Raw genomic sequence first — 17,176 nt, 5'->3', positions numbered from 1 at the left:
GACCTTTAAAGGTCCCTTCCAAGCCAAACCATTCTATCATTCTGCGTTTCGTGTTTGTTGTTGAATATGGAACAACTGGGTGGATGTGAACAATATCAGACTGTAGAGCCAGGCACTACAGGACCACTGCAGCTGCCATCTGTGTCCTGAAGGATTTTGAATTAAGTTCTGATCAAGCAAAAATTGCTGTAGGACACATATCTCCAAGCCCCAAAGTAAGAAGGAAGGACACATGAAGACAGAGCTATTTCTGTTTAGTGCTGGGAACACCATTCCAAAGCAGTAAAACTGGAGAAAAGGTCCCACAAGGCTGGGAGAGACCTTCAAGACAATCTAGTCCAACCACCAGCCCAGCAGCAACATAATCACCCCTAAATTATAGGGGTGACAAGTGACACATCCAGATGCCTCTTGAACACTTCCAGGAACAGTGACCCAACCACCTCCCTGGCCAGCTTATTCTAATGCCTAACCACTCTCTCAGTGAAAAAATTTCTAATTTCTAATCTGAACCTTCCCTGGGATAACTTGAGCCTATTTCATCTTGTCCTGTCACTTGAGACCTATGAGAAAAGATTGACCCCCACCTCCTTTCAGGCAGCTGTAGAGAGATCTCCCCTTTTCTCCAGGCAAAACAGCCCCAGCTCCCTCAACTGCTCCTCATCAGACTTGAGCTCCAGACTGTTCCCCAGCTCCACTGCCCTTCTCTGGACATGCTCCAGCACCTCAATGTCCTTTTTGAAGTGAGGGGTCCAAAAATGAACACAGGATTTGAGGTTTGGCCTCACCAGTGCCAAGTAGGGGGGACAATGACTGCCCTGGTCCTGCTGGCCACATTACTCTTGATACAGGCCACAATTCTTGATATGCCCACAGAGGGCATTTGGATTTGAGATATATTTTTAATATCTTTTATTTTGAAGGAAAATACTGACTGCTTTTAAAGAAGTTCCTTACACCATCCCTAACTCTCGTGGAAACCACAGCAAAGATCTGCCAGTCAGTGGTCTCCACATAGTTGCTCTAGGACTTCAGATGTTAGGATCATTCTTTAGTGTCAAAGGTAATGCAACTAATAGAAAAAGAGGGAAAAGGAAAAAAGAAGAAAAAAAAAAAACTTGGAAGAAATTAGTTACATTTTTAACAGTGTGTGAATTGTGTTTCTCTGAGTACAATAGAAACACTTTTCCACCACGGAGGACTTGCCCAATGGAAATTAACATCTGGGACAGTTCAGCTCATGCCCGATAAAGTAATTTTCAATCCCAGTAAAGGCAGCTGGGAGAGGCAGTCCTATCTGAAAGAAACATTCAATTATCGCTTCTTTCCACTGTGCGGTCAAGCCTGAAAAGGGAAATAATCAACACTAAAAGCTCAATTATACCACACCAGTGTTATAAAGACAGAGAAGCAAGACATTTGAAAGCAAATTAGGTTTAATCCACAGAAATATCAGAGGAAGAAAACTTACCAATGTCATGTAAGTCAGGGAGGGAAGCAGTCGGGATGTTTTCCAGCTGAGTCCTCCACGTGATGTTCACTCCCAGGCGATCCACGCTCAGGCATTCGACATAGACAGTGGAATCATCACAGACAGAAACTGAGCCAGTTTTTCCAAATGCATTTACCTCGAATTCAGAATTAAGTGAAACCACAGTTAGTCAACCTGAGCACTTTCTGGTTCTTGCCCTATTCATTTGCACTGTACTATGTTCAAAAGTAACACTGTCAAAAGGGGCTGTAAAAACAGAAGCAAGGAAATACAGTTTTAGCAAGTCATATACTCACTGTGAGAATAGTCAAAATATTGTCTTCCATTGAGACAAATTTTTAATAAATACTGGGCTCTGTCCAAACCGGCACAGGCTCATGTGACACGATTTTTATGACTGGAACTAAGCTGATCTGCTGATGTGGTATGAGACTAAACCTCTTTTTTTCCCACTCATCCATATGAGGGTGCTGCCAATCCTGACAGATTTCACGGCATATTCCATTTTTCCACCTCTCTCAAACAGGCAAAGGTCTATGCTGTGTTTCACTTTTTTTTTTTTATTTTTAATACAAAACAAAATCCAACCAAAGAAAACAAAAACAAACAAAACAAACAAAATCCACCAACAATGGAGGATAAGGAATTTAAATTACCTGGAGGTGACATAAACCACGAGCCTTCAACTCATCTAAAATAAATATCTGGAATGCCTGGAGTAATCCAGAGTAGTCAGAACTACATGTCTTCTCAGGAGGCAGGAGTAGTTGAAAGTGTGTTTGAGCTTGGACTGTCTGAAATAATTGGACCTCTAAAAATGAAGTAGAAAGGGCATTTAGTAACCTCACTAATGAGGAACCTGACTTTCAGAATTACTTTTAGAAAAGACAACATTGATTTGAGGTTTGCATCAATATCATCTCCCCACTTTTAGGGGAAAGCAGTAGAGCTGTCAGTAGTAAATAATAAGCAGCAAGACACAAGCTTGATTGTAGTAGCCTGTTAACCCCCTGATTCTGCGATGCCATATTCCCCCTGTAGCCTGCCCTAGCCCTGGCCACTCCTTCGGTTTTTCCCTATTGGCTCCTGTACCCCAACCCCGCCCAGGGACCACCCCTGGGCCCCTGACAAAAGCACCCCGCACCCAGACCACGAGGTCTCTCTCTGTGGCCGGCGGTGCAGGACAAGGTGTGAATAAAGCCATCTTACCACCCTCATGAGAGACCCTTCTCTGCCTTCTTTACCACCACTGTGTTGTAACACTGCTGGCTGCCGGAGGCAGATCACAGGGCTGTCCGAAATGGACTCTGGGATGCGATTAATGGCATGGCCCTAGGAAACCGCCACAGTGCTCACAGGGAGCAGCAGCCTGGTAGGCAGAGTCCAGCGGTTACAACACTTGATATATATATATGTTGAGCATTAGAGAAAAAGCCAAGTGATGCACTTAGGTAATAATGAAGAGATATTTTACACTGGAGCACTAACTCACAGGAGGATAAGGACTATCTGAATCATTACTGATGATTTTTTATAAGCCTTAGCAAATAGGAACTTCCGGAGAACTACATGAAAGCTGACATTATGCCAATACTTAGAAAAGAAACAGAAAGACAAGAATTATTGACCTGTCGATTTTCACTTTTCTTACATGCAATCATGAAAACACTTCTATTAAAAAAGGAATTAAGTGGTAAAAGCAATTAATACTTAAATAAATGGGCTTTTGGAAACCCAGCTTGTCAAACTAACTGGGAATAAGTTTCAGGAGAGAATAAATTTGCAGAATAATGGCGTTGCCATGGATGTCCACAAGACCATTCTGGACTTTTGATAGCAAACCTAAGTGATGCTAATCACACAAATTAATGACAAATCTGTGAGCTCATCAGTCACAAAATAAAAATCTGTTTAATCAGTTTTTAGCAAGAAAAAAAAGATGCAAATATCTTGTCTCCCATGGAGTAACTTTGATCCCAGGCTACATGAAGAGTTTGTTATCTCAGGTTCAGCATAACAGTCGTATCGTCATTTCAGCTCCAAATGGAGCTGGCTCTTATCCCACCAGCCTGAACAAGCAGCAGAGCTCTCCCTCATTCAGCTCCTCTGCAGACCCTCACTGCATCACATACAAGTGTCACTGCTGCAGCACAATTCCTCATCCCTCACCCCAAAAATGAGCATGGGAACGCCTGGGCAATGCTGGAAGCATTCCAAACAGAATGGTGGAAAGGACCAGAGGATACAGAAACCTGCTTCTTCCTGCAAGGCACAAAGCCCTCTCTCTGCTTAGTTTTTCAGAGTGTATTTAAAGAGCTGATTTAACCACAGTCTCTAGATGTATACATAAAGAACAGGAAATATGATTTTTGAGAGTGAGGGTAATTATCCATTGGAACAAATTACTAAGTGTTTTGGTGAATTTGCCATTATTGTGAAGTTTATTCAATTGCCTTCTGATGTGTTGGGAATTTTTTCTCTCTCTGTAAAACCATGCTCTATTCCAAACACGAATTATTGGGGGAAGTCCTTGGCTTACAGTAAACTTTATAGCAGATTGACACACACTCCCCTCTCTCCTTACAGAGTTATTCCACTGCCATCAGGCAAACATGGAAGTCATTTCATAACGTGCTACAAAAACCTAACAAGCACAATCACAGATAAAAGTTTCAGTCTGAAATTTAAAGTTTAAAAATATTTGTATTTGGAATAGAAGAGTTTAACCCATCCTGAAGATTGATTAATGTGTGTAACCTATTCTGGAAATGAAAAGTAGCTCCAAACTTGGTGGAAAGACCTGTATTTCTCAAAGTTCAGCACTGCTACAAATTGCCATTTTGATCAGAATATATCTCTTTTATAAAGTAATTGAAAAGGCCAATGTTAATATCCAATTACTTGAGCTCTGAATGGACACCCAATTCTTCCAAGATTTAAAGTGCCATTTTTTTCTTGAAAGCAAAATGGTTTGAAAAATACCAGAAGTCAGCCAACAAATACAACAATAATCCTTAAGAACAGACTGCTGCAAGAAAACATGCAGAAGTAACGGTGACTTGATTATGAAAATAAATAGTCAAGCTCTGCCAAATTCAAACATCTGGTGCTCATCTGTTCTTCCAGGACTAAGTAGTTCCATCAGAATCACTTATGGTGCCAGCATCTTTTAACTAACAAGAAAAATCTGCATATAGATTGAATAGGTATTTATAGCTCTATTATTACAGGCAAGAGGGACAGTTTCTGGCACAGGGGCCAGCCAAGAGCCAGAAGTGAAGATGGCAGGAGACAGGACTCATCTCCTGCACCTCAACTTAGCAACTCCCCTATAACTGTGGGTGTTATTCACGCAGTAGTTCTGTGATAAAAGCTGATTTTTGCACTGTTTACACTTCTCTGAGCCCTCCCCAAGCCCCAGCAGATCAGAACAGATCAGAACAGATCAGAACAGATCAGATCAGATCAGATCAGACATACTCTGGCAGGCCTGGAGCAGAGGGGCAGCCGAGACCCAGCGCCGCTGCCGCACATCACACTGGGATGAGGTGTTGGGAGTGGCACTGTAGAAGCCCTGGCGACACACGAGCTGGCACTGCTGGATGCTTGGAGCTTGCCCAGGGACATTTTCACAAAGCACAGCCCCATTGGCAACTGCTGAGGCACCAAATGGCAGAGCACACTGCGGACCTGCAGGCACAGGAGAAAAAGGATATGTGCGTGCTATGATGACTTATAGGAAAAAGTCCATAAACCCCTCCTATCCACAGATTCAAACCCTGTGCTTTCCCACTCATAAATTTTGATCTGGTTTGAGGTCAGCTTGGTTCAGATTACTGAAGCTGATGGAAAGACACATATTGACTGTGATGGGCAATGCATTGGGTCCAGAAAGGGACGTGCATGGTTTCTAGAAACAGATATATTTTGAACAGTCATGAATAAATTTAAGCAGGAAATGAGAAGGAGATTTCTAACCAACAGCAGAACAAACCTTTACAAAAGATTTCTAGTGGAAACAGGCAGGGCCTAAACCTCATCTCAATTCCCTTTAGACTGAAGTTTGAAAGGTTTGAGATCAGGAACTCATGACTGTGGTGTCTTCAGCAGCACAAAGATGTTTCTAGTGACCAGCAGGCCAATATACACATTTAAAAAAAAAAAAATATATATATATATATACACATGTATATAAACAATAGTGTAGAGCTTTGTAATTGGAGTAGTTTTCCCTAGCAACCCACTCTGCATGAGTACAGTCATTCAAACCCTGCTAGCCCACTAACAGACTATTACAGCAGGCTAATTACAATGATAATTAATTTCTACTAATCAGTACAAACTAACTGCTTCACTCAATATTAGCCAAATCCCAACTCCATTACTAAGTATATCCAGTATAATACTTAAACACTTATGAGTTCCAGAGCTACAAAACATAGGAAGAAAAAACAGCTTCCTCACTTATAAATAAATATAAAGAAAAAGATGTTATCATATCATATGATTCACTTGCTTGCTGTAACATTTTCCAAATTGCAATGCTCAGATCAGTCCCAAACTTCCTGATCACTGGAGAGAGGCAAACACTGATGATGGTTCAGGTCTGAGCACCCTCCCTCTACACTTTTGGTGGAGATACGAAGGTTAATTCCAAAACCACACAGCCACTTCAGTTGAAGTATTAAAATCCTTGTATTAAACTTTCAGTTAAAGTATTAGAACATTGCAGGATGAATCTGGGATCCAGTGTGTGCAGTACATCTTTGTTTTCCCACTCTGAGCATTTCAATGCCAACAAAAAAGGCTTTCATATCTTCCTCTCTGAATTGCCAAAAGCATTCTTTTGTTCAAGTCTCCTTTATACCAACTTTTTTGCAATAACTCAGTAAATGGGGCCACTATATTCCTTCTCTTCTCGTATTGACTCTTGTAGCCAGACTCTTTCTCAGTAAAGGTGGAAACCTGGCGTCCTTGCTTAACAAACTTCTAATAAATCTCCCAAGGTAGGAACAAAAGACATCTCTGTAAAAGAAATAGTAATACTTATCCTGGCCATGAAACTACATTAATATATCTATACAGAGTATGTAAAAACTAGTCTGTGGTTTCTTAATTGCTCTAGCACATTTCTATACCCAGCAAGTCACATCCAGTCTCAGCTGAATGCTGCTACAATCTCTTACTGCGCATTCCAATGAGATTTGGTGTGTTATGTCAGGGAAATAACCAGCCCCCAAAACAGAAGTGATCAGTAGTTTCCTGGTGTGGTTCAGAGGTTTCAGTTCACCATCAGTAATTTGGTCATTTATCCCTCTAGAGATGCCACTTCATTTACTATTTTTGTCAAACCTTCACCATTTTGTCACTGTCCTGTTTCTTTGTCCTGTAGGAGTGAATCAGAATCCAGCCGAACATTGACACTTCTTTCATAGGTGTTTCCAAAGATTTCCACAAGGAAATTAACATCTCCAGGACCTTCTCTGAAAATCTGTCTCTCCTCTGTCTGTACTCAGAGTTATGGGAAGTGGGCATGAGGATGGGAGGGCTGCTAGGGTACTTAGCATCATGTCTCCAGTGCATGTCAACTAGAAGTTGGATTCTACCTCCAATGGAAGTGATTATACTAATGAAAACCTCCTAGCCACTCCATTCACTGGCCACTCTGAGTTATTAGTTTCTGTTTACAGCTATCTGTTCTCTTGCCGAAGGAGAAAATTACCATATTTTCCCACCACAACAGCTTATTTTGCTGATAGACAAGATCTCCAAGGTAGCAGTACAGTACTCCTTTTCCTGAACAATTATTAGTAATTCCCAAGACTAGAGGCATAAGGCTGGGTAGACTGAGGAGAAAACTAACTTTTGATTCTCTATTTTTACACAATAACTTAGTCGTTTGTCATGAAAAGTTCCATTGCTCTTTCAAAATCCAGGGCGACCACTAAAGATTACTTCAATATCTATGTAGAAAATAAACAAATAGCTTTCAGTAAAGCCAGGTTTCCACTACACTTTCAAAGCAGTTCTCCTTCTCAGCTCAGTATTATAAAAAAAGAAAGGTCATTAATCACTATTATTTGCTATTTTCTCTAGGAAAAGTACAGGATGGAAGCAGCACTGTACTTGTGGTCAGCTCTGCTTCTCTGAAGAGCTAAAAACCTGCCTTGGATGGCTACGTTCAGGTGACGACACCACCCTACTTTGGAGCTCATCTCCTCAGAGCTCCGTTGGTGTCTCCATACAACACCACAAGCATGGGGTGGATACAACCATGGGGTCTCCTTTTGGTTTCTCATAAAATCCCATCCTCAGAGCTCTCTATTGATACAAGAGAGTTCAAAGAAAATTATTTCCAAGTTGGCTGAGCAGTTACCTAGTTGATAAAAACCTTGCAGGCAGTTGGGTTGACACATTCAGATATTTTATAATAGAATTGTGAAATCATCAAGTTTGAAAAAGACCTGTATGATTATTGAGTCCAGCTATTGACCCAGCACTGTCAGCTGCACCACTAAACCATGTCTCCAAATGTCACATCTATTTGGATGGTGAGCACAAGTCTGTGTTACTCTTTATATGGCAGAATCAGAAAAGGAAACAGAAGCAAATTATGTGGTCTTGTTTCCCTAAATTTTTTTCAACCTTCTCCCCTAAAACAAACAAACAAACAAACAAACACCAACAAAAGAACTATGAAAACAGCAGTGTCCTGCAGACACCAGTTGAAGGTTTTCTTTTTACATCGTTACTTTCCACACTAATCGTTACATTTTGGAGCATAGCCTTGTAGAAAGTTTAATTAATTTTTCTTCAGTGATGGGAAAATGCATAAAGGCCATTGCAAATTAAATTTATCCAAATGTCTCCCATTTGGATATCTCACTGGAAACCATGAGTGAATTCCAGTGCTTCACAGCTCTGGTCATGCAGGAAATACTCTGTGAATATGCAATGTTTTGGCACATCCTTTTCACAATTCTAGTCACAAGCCAAGAGTCAGAATGGCAGAAGTATACATTTTTCAAATTTTATTTTAGTCAGCTGAATGGGTTTTAATCCCAGAGCCAGCTCAGACTGGAGCAGGTTCAAGTTTGCAGCAAGCTGTTCAGATTGGCTTTATAGCTGGGTTTCATAGCTCAACTGGTTTGATTCAACCAATTTTATGAATAAGTAAAAGTCAAGGATCCATTCCCTTCTCCTTTTTCCCTGAAAAAGCACCTGAAGAAAACTGGTCATCGTGCCCAGGCAGGTCTGATATCTGCTACAACACAAAGATAAGCATGTTGCTTGAGCAAAAGTCTTTAAAGGTCTGAAGAAATAAGATTAAATTCAAGTAGGGAGTGGAAAAAATTAGGATCTGGGTTAAATTCCAGGCCTGGATTTGCTCACAAGTAAATGCCTGAAGCAGGAACTCACTTGCACATTCCGGTCTTCCTCCACTTACTCGTGTCCCTGGCACCTCTTCTCCATTGTCAAAGACACACCAGCAGCTCTCCTGGTCCTGGCTGCACTGCACGGGGGAGAAACTCCCATTGTCCCCTTCACACTGGGGGATGTAGCCTCTGGCAGCTTCTCGTGAAACAGTTTTGGACTTCAGCATGTTACAGAAACTGGGACCTGTAAAGAGAGAAATTCTTTGCAAGATACAGAATAGAAGACAACAAATTGACCTAAAGACTTTACCAGCAGTGCCTCCAGCCTGTTTTGTTGGTAGGAAGAAAGACAAGTGACCACGAAAACATAAATAATTTGAATCATTATAGAAACATGGAATTTTACTTCTACTAGAAAAACGCCACATTTTTTCTAAGATTAATGTGCAAGTGATACTGTTTTTGAAAAATTGTTGAAAAAATACTTCTTTATTTTTCTTCTTTTTTTGTTTTTACAAATGTGATAGTGTATAATTTAGGTGTTCATATTTAAAAGGCAAAAAAGAAATCAAGTTAATGTTTTTAGTAAAAATTTTTGATCAAGGTAATTTTAAATATAATTGTATGATCATTTACATTTTAAAATAGTTAAAATGGTGGTAAGAAATCAAAGATTAAAAAATGCATAGAAGCCTATTCATGAATTTGTCTAGACTGGTTTATTTCTGGTGTAATGAAAGTAAAGGGTAACTATCTTCAGATACCCTTTCTGTGTTGCTGTGCTTGTATGCACCCTATCACTGAGGAATCAAACTATGAGCCTCCCATGTTTCACAGGCAGCATTCTGGAAAGGAAAGCACCTATGCTGCAAAGTATGAGGCATCACAGGCAGGGGGCAAAGCATTACTCACACTCAGGATTGCCATCCAAGTCTTTGCTGCCACGCTGGAATATTTCTCCTGACACAGGATCTACACACCAAATATCTGTGTCAGATCTCTGCAGCACAGTGTATTCTCCTGTCTACAAAGAATTGAGGACATGTCATTGCAGAGCAATGTACTTTAATGCAGACACACCTAAACCCACACCCCAAAGATTGGTTAAAATGTTTTATTATATTTACATTTTTCCATTAATACAACATATTGAAAAAAACCACAAAATACAGTCTAACTAATTTAACAGACAGACTAGTCCCTGAGAGAATCAAGAATCATTTAGGTTGGAAAAGACCTCTAAGATCATTGAGTCCAACCATTAAGCACAGTGTAGACTAAAAGTTTATTGAGATGAAGTTCTGATAAAATCCTAGTTTGAAATGTGTTCAAAAAATGTGTAGATGTGGTGCTTAAAGATATGATTTAGTGGTGGACTCAGCAGTGTAGGGTAATAGCTGGACTTGGTCTTTGCAGGCTTTTCCAGCCTAAATGATTACGTGATTCCATAGGATAATGATTCTATTACATGAAATGTCTGTTCCTTGCGTGTCTCTATCCTTCTCACTGCCACAATTTGAGAGCATACAGACCCTGTTTTTTGGGATATCTGCACCCAGCTCTCTCTCACACTGTCATTCTCTCACAGCTCAGGAAGAAAGAGCTCCCCAAATATCAGTCAATTAAGACATGCTGATTAAGCACAGCTCTGCAAGAGCACCAGGCAGATCCAGCCTGTGGGAGGGAAGCATGGGCAGGCACAGAGCTTCCTGTTCCCAGTGTCCATCTCAAAAAGATTTAAATTCTGCCTTCTGCAGGGCAACACCACCTGTTATTTTTGTCTTACCCTTTTCTTTCAGGTTAATAAAAATGTACAAGGGGTGCTTACGGAGCATGGACTAAAAGTGCACATGACTTTGGCATGGTGTAAGCAAAACTGCTTCCTCCCCCAGTCATGTTAAATCACCTCAAGGCAGTTGGGGACGAACAGATCAGCTGTAGAGGTGTCCAGCTTTGCACTGCTCTGTCTCCAGCTGGAAATTAAGGCATTGGTTTGGGATCGCTGACATGAAGTCTGGCCTGTCAGAGGGAAAACATTTTTAAAATAAAATCAAGCTTCAGAGCAAAGCAAGGGAAAGGGTTGCATCACCAGCTCCCTCACACATCTGTATTAGGCACTGCTACAGTTTCAGGCAGGGAATTCCTCATCGGTGTTTGATAAAACCACAGAATGGCTGAGGTTGGAAGGGACCTCTGGAGACACCTGGCTGGACAACTGGTCCAATCCCCCTGCTCAGGCAGGGCCACCAACAGAAGAGTATCCACTCTCAAATAATGCAAGCCAAAATAATGCACAATGAAATTAAATGAATTAGCAAAATAAGAATAAAATTCCTTCTCCTTTTTTTGCAATGGTTAAAAGCAAGCCTTACTTCATGCATATCATACTAGAATTTCCAATAAATATTAAAATTTGCAAGAACAGGTAAAGGCAAATATTTAGGAAGAGGACCCAACTGACATTTGGGAAGTTCTGCTGAGCGTGAGACCAAGGAATCCATGACATAACGTCCTCTCTCATCCACACACCAGCAATGACCTGGCCAGGGAAGAAAAGCAGCTTCATTTTAGATGTTGTACTTCAATGTGCTTTGTTGCATACCAGGAGGATTTTCATCCTCTGCAGCTCCATAGAATGGGGTCAGTAAATCTAAGCCACAGTTAAGTCTGCTCTCTAGTAGAGATCTAGTAGATCTCAGCTGAGAGCAGTGGTGTGAATGAAAATGTAGCAGCTCTGGTGAGAATCCCCCACTGCAGCCCTATGACCTAGTCCCAGAAAAATGGCATCATCCACAAACTTGCTGAGGGTGCACTCCAGCTCATCATCCTGGCCATGACTGAAGGCATTAAGCAATACCAGCACCTGGACCAACCCCCAATGAACACAACTAGAAGCAAGCAACTGAACATCTACTGATTTTTGAGCCCCAATGAGCTGCCACTTGACTCCAGTCAATTTACATACATCTTGTGGACCACATCACTTTCCTCCAGTCTGACTACTACCAGTCTTCTATCCTTTAATTAGAATTCTTCTTAGATTTTCTTTGTTCAGACAGCCCAGAGTGTCTTAGAAATTGCTCACCTGTGCTCTCATAGCACTGACTTGGCTCCCAGTTTCCCAGGCCATCACACTGAGGGATGTAAGGGAGAAATCCCAGCTGTGCTGCTTCCCCAGCAGAACGTTTTGAAGTAAAGTGACTCTGCCAGTAGAAGTGTAGGACTATAAAAGAGAGTAAAAGAAAGCTCCTAGTGTGCAATACAGGATATATTAGAAGCACATATTTGCAAAAACCTGAATGTTCCCTGTACTTCAGAAGATAAATTAATAAATGTTTAAAGTACATAAAGGCTGGTAAGTGCCCAGATTTTATATTTGCACTGTGTCATACATATGACACTACTGAAATCAGTTCTTGGAGTGGCAGGTTAATGACCCTGATTAATTACACCTGCTGACTTGCACATGCTTTTCAGCAAAGCTGCATTTGACATCAAGTGCTCTTGCACAGATTCTGGGCATGACTCTATTTAATCAAGCTCTCCTCTCCTTTCCACCCACCTGACCATGCAGCCAGCTGGAGAGCAGAGTCACTGCCTGACAGCAGCTTTTGGGAGATCACTGCCTCTGTCCTGTCGGGTCCAGCAGAGCGCAGGAGGTCACTGTCCGTGAACTGGATCCCCTTCGCCAGCAAGAAGCTCTCTCCAAAGGCAAACTGGGAACCATTTGAGGCCAGAATGAGCTGCTCTGCCTCCTCCATAAATTTCATGGCTTCCTGCTTCACACCTTCACATATACCAGGACCTGCATTAAAAAGTATATATATGAAGAGTATATTAATGACTTTCATCTAAATCCAGTAAACAGTTGCATTTGAAAACTACCTGGTCTTTTAACTAGTATCATCTGGTCCCCTCTGTACTCAGTTTTGAATTGCATAATGAAGCAAAGGACACTTGTCAGTGCCTAGCTGTTTAACAGCAAGTGTCTGAGAGTGCCAGGAGTCACACAAACATTCTCCAGGTCCTCAGCCAAAGGCTTGATGATTTTAAGTCCTCATTGGTTACAAACAGAGTTAATACATCTCTACAGAACATTCCATCAGTTGCTGCCATAAAAAACTGTGGAAAATCAGAAGTGTGAGTCAGAAAGGAAAATGAAGGTATATCCCTTAGGTATGGAGTGGCAGCTGACACTTGGCCTGTCCTCTCCATACACCTACTGACCCAGAAGGTGAAGTTCAACACACCAAACCAGCTCCATGAAAGCTGCTCCTCCAAAATAACTCTGTTAATCTCCTTCATCTATTCCCCACTTGCCCACAGAACTGGAATCTCCAACAGTTTGCCACTCATTGTCCTGTATCTTCCTCACAGCTGGAAAAATACTACCTGATGAGAACCATTTCAGTGATGGCTTGATAACATAGGTCATCTGCAGGAGTCACCCCAAAGAGGGCCCAGCACCTTTGGAGGAGGTGTCTAGACAGAGAGCTTACTGAACTCAGTGCTGGCCTCCCTCTCCTCCTAGTGACTTCTAGAGGATATCTGTTACTTTTGACCACATAGTAAGAAACAGTAAAGAAAATCCCTCTTGCTTCATTTTATGGCACTCTTGAAAGTCATTTACATCACAGTGTAATCCTGCTTTTTCCAAACAACTCTTCACACTTGCTAATATCCTTTACCATCTGGCTAAGTACCTTCTGCAAAAGCATTATATGTCCAAATTCCAAATTATAAAATCTACACAAACTTGATATGGAACTTTATTCCTCCTTATTCCCAAAGCTGAGGCACCACTTATTTACCAGAAATGAGTCATCCCTCTTCTGATGTCCGGTGACAATGGCAGTGCTGATGATCTTTCTGACAAGTTATTTTCTGCTACTTCACAGCAACTGAAAGGACTTCCCTCTCTTGTGGCATAAAATAACAGACCAGAAACACTACTACATACATGCCAGAAATTGTTACTTACATGCTGGAACCTGGTTCGCTCCTGCCTTTGTTCCCTCCAGCTCTCTTCCTTTGCTATCAACACACCAACAATCACGAAGTTCAAAGTGGCCTAATGGAGTACTGAAATCAGTATAGGGTCCTGGGTAGTAGCTCAGCTGCTCAGTCAGAAGCTGCCAGAACATATATGGGTCCAGTAAAATGTTCTCAGATGCACTGGTCACGTTTCCTTTCAGCACTTCGGGTGGGAGATCCGTGAAAGAGGAATACATGGCAAACGCAGGGAAGACATTCTGGTGCCCAGCCTCATACAAAGCTTTAACAAAAGCCGAAAAGCCTCCAGAGGATGCCTCTTTATACCCAGCTATTGTGTTCAATAGATCAGCAATGGGCAGGGGGTTGCCTTCATTGTTCTCTGCAATCCACTTTTCGTACCACTCGAAGGCTGTCTCGGGAGGGCCACTGCACTGCACCTGCCTCCAGCCACCCTCAGCATCACACTGAGGGAGCTGAATGCTGGACAGCTGAGGCACAGCACTTGGATCTGACAACAGGAGCTTCACAGCCTTGAGGAACTCCTGCCCAGCTGTTAGTTGGCAAGCGCTTGGGCCTGGGGAAAAGAAAAACATGCACATCTTGTGAATGCACTGAAGATGTACAAAGCCCCTACCCTCCAGTACAATAAACACCACTACCAAAACTTGGTCACTCATCCCAATAATAACAACAACATTCCTGGCCTGTTACTAAGAAGGCTTAGCAATATTAAGGTCACATGGTGAACCAGGGTAAGATTGTAGTTCTTACTGGGGGGGCAGGTGCCACTAAATGCCTTCCTGAATCTGTTCACACCAATCAGGTATTTTCAGATACACTCAGCAATCTGGTTGTTACTCTTTATTCAACCAATCTCTGAAAAAGAAACCATCTGAATAGTGGAATAATACTGATTTTATTCCCCTTGGACCAAACCAGAATTTTAAGATTGTGTGTCCTCTCTTCCTACTCTCTACTGCTGCCAAATATAAAAATACCATCCCTCAAAACACTGGAGTGAGTTTGTTTGAAAGCCTTTTCTGCCTCCTCCAGAGCCAAATTTCACGTTGCCACCAAGCAGCTCTACAAACCCAGCCAACCATGGGAGCTCATCTTCTTTTGAACTCCAGAGAATTCTGAACCTTTTTATTTTGGATTGCACTACAGATGGGTTGCTAGATATAAATCCTCTCTCAATTCAGATCATTACAACAAACTCCCCACTACTTCTGCAAACTGCTATTCAAAGGAGCTCCCTCACTATGCACCACTCTCAACTGCTGGACACTCTGCTATTTGTCCCAAAATGAGAAGCTGGCTCTCCTCTTGGTCCATTTTCCCTGTTGATGTGCTGTTTTCAGTTCACAGAAACTTGAAAGACAAATATTTACAGCCTATGTGCTTCCTTCTTCCTTCATATTCCATAAAGAAAAGGGCAAGGAGAGGCAGTTCATTGTCTATCAAACTGATGTCAGAAGTCATTTGCAACTCACTTTTTCAGCCTGACTTTGTGACCCTTATGAGAAACCTATCAGCCATTGAATCCCTCTCCTATGTCTGGAGTCCTGTGATATCTTACCAAGTTGAGGATGTATTCTTGAGCTAAAGAGACTAAATCAAGTTCATAGTTTAAGGCACTGAAAATCTTTAGTTCTTAGGAAAAGATGAGCCAGTGACCTTGCCCAGGTGACTTGGTCCTGTTAATAAAAGGGCTTTTTCACTAGACAGGGGTCACATTCAATTCCACAGATGTTCCAGGTCTCCTGGGCATCATGGATGTTACACACTCCAGCTGCACACTGAGGTAGAGACGCACCAATGACACATTCATTAACCAGGCAAGACCTCAGGCTCCTCTGCTTTGAGTGTGCCCACCCTACACCCTGACCTTTAGGACCTGGGATATCAAGGTTGACACACACTGTATTTCCCACTATTCCTCTGCTGACTTGTTTTCCTGTTAGGAGACATTTGCATACATTATCCATTTATTTCCAGATGTAATCAGATATGGAGAAAGAATCATGGAATTCCCATACAAAAGAAAGTGTCTTTAAATTCCCAGTCCCTAAGACTTACATTGCATCGGCTTTCCAGCTTTCCCCCTTATTCCTGGAACAGTCTTGCCATTCAAATCGACACAGAAACAATTTGTCCCATAACACTGGAGTGGCAGAAAGTCTCCATCCTCAGTACAAGAGGGAATAAAGAGATCTGATCCTGCAGGCAGGCTTTGCTTCAGGTTTTTCAGGTTTCTCCTTTGCTTCTCACACTCAGTGGGACACCTTGGATGTTTGCCTTGACGTCTTGAGCCTGGAACCTCCTTACCCAAAGTGTCCAAACACCAGCACTCTCCTGCATAGCACTGAACTTCCTCATACCTCCCCTCCTTGGTGCATGTTGGGACAAACAGGTCCCTTGGCTCCTCACCACAGTCTCTGGATCCCAGTGCTAATTTCACCACTTCACCTAAATCTTCAACAATGCTTTTGGGGATGGAAATCACTTGTTGAAGAAAAGTAAAGAACTCCGGTAGCTCCAGGACAGAAGAAAGGAATTTCATCATATTCTGATTGTCCTGAAGAGTTACTGTGCGGCCAAAGCTGCCCACAAGAGGTTTACTCAAAATGGAACTCCTCTCTAATACTTCCAGAGAAAATGCCTCAGCTGATTCCAGAGGGCCTTGGCCATTAACCCTCTCTGACACATCCTCCTCTTGGAAAAACTGGCCAATGCTGTATTTCCCACTAGTGCCAAGTACCCCTGTGAAGTTAAACTGGATCAAATTCTTCAAGAACCTTCCTCCAAAGAGGTTTTCTTGGAAGCGCTTTGGATTGGCAGTGAATTGCAGTGCCACTTGAGCCAGTTCCCTTGATGGGAACATCCCTGCGATGGCTTCACTAAGGGTGGTTTCTAGCTCAGGAGTCTGGCTGGCAAACGGGCTTTGTGTAAGTGGGGATGACAATCCAGAGTCCAGATACAGCTCCTTGAAGGAGGGAGGGCAGGGTCTTGAGAAGCCATCAATTTTGTCTGACTGCTTATCTGGCGTGGAAAACAAATTGGACTGACTGAAGTACCCAGCAGGGCCATAAAGGAGCCTCGACAAGGCCCGTCGCCGCTCGGAGATGCACGACTGTTCTTCACCTACAGAAAGATTTAAAAAGAAAATAAAAGCAAATTTTGGAACCTCCAGAACCTGTAATTCTATTGTTCTCTTTCAAGCAGCTGGGGCAGAAACAACATTAAAGTATAGATTAACCTGCTTCCCAACTATGCACCATGCACACTGATAAGGAAATTTGAAATGTTAGTG

The 17,176-nt window shown here is 42.1% G+C and overlaps 1 protein-coding gene across 1 annotated transcript in view; it reads right to left on the bottom strand.

Annotated features, from left to right (window-relative positions):
- The window catches only part of TG (thyroglobulin), a gene marked incomplete at both ends in the record, with an annotated part of 148,988 nt that overhangs the window by 117,241 nt on the left and 14,571 nt on the right, over positions 1-17,176 (bottom strand). The window contains 11 exons of the mRNA XM_082288942.1: positions 1,472-1,628; positions 2,149-2,303; positions 4,973-5,182; positions 8,912-9,112; positions 9,781-9,892; positions 10,775-10,887; positions 11,330-11,407; positions 11,954-12,091; positions 12,431-12,673; positions 13,850-14,437; positions 15,943-17,007. Of these exons, the coding sequence (XP_082145068.1) occupies positions 1,472-1,628; positions 2,149-2,303; positions 4,973-5,182; positions 8,912-9,112; positions 9,781-9,892; positions 10,775-10,887; positions 11,330-11,407; positions 11,954-12,091; positions 12,431-12,673; positions 13,850-14,437; positions 15,943-17,007 (3,060 nt within the window). The remainder of the gene's footprint in view (positions 1-1,471; positions 1,629-2,148; positions 2,304-4,972; positions 5,183-8,911; positions 9,113-9,780; positions 9,893-10,774; positions 10,888-11,329; positions 11,408-11,953; positions 12,092-12,430; positions 12,674-13,849; positions 14,438-15,942; positions 17,008-17,176) is intronic.

This window comes from Coloeus monedula (genome assembly GCF_965178545.1).
Source record: "Coloeus monedula genome assembly, chromosome: 1".
Lineage (NCBI taxonomy): Eukaryota > Metazoa > Chordata > Aves > Passeriformes > Corvidae > Coloeus > Coloeus monedula.
The sequence above is the reverse complement of the archived record's forward strand: the minus strand, read 5'-3'. Positions and strand labels throughout refer to the sequence as shown.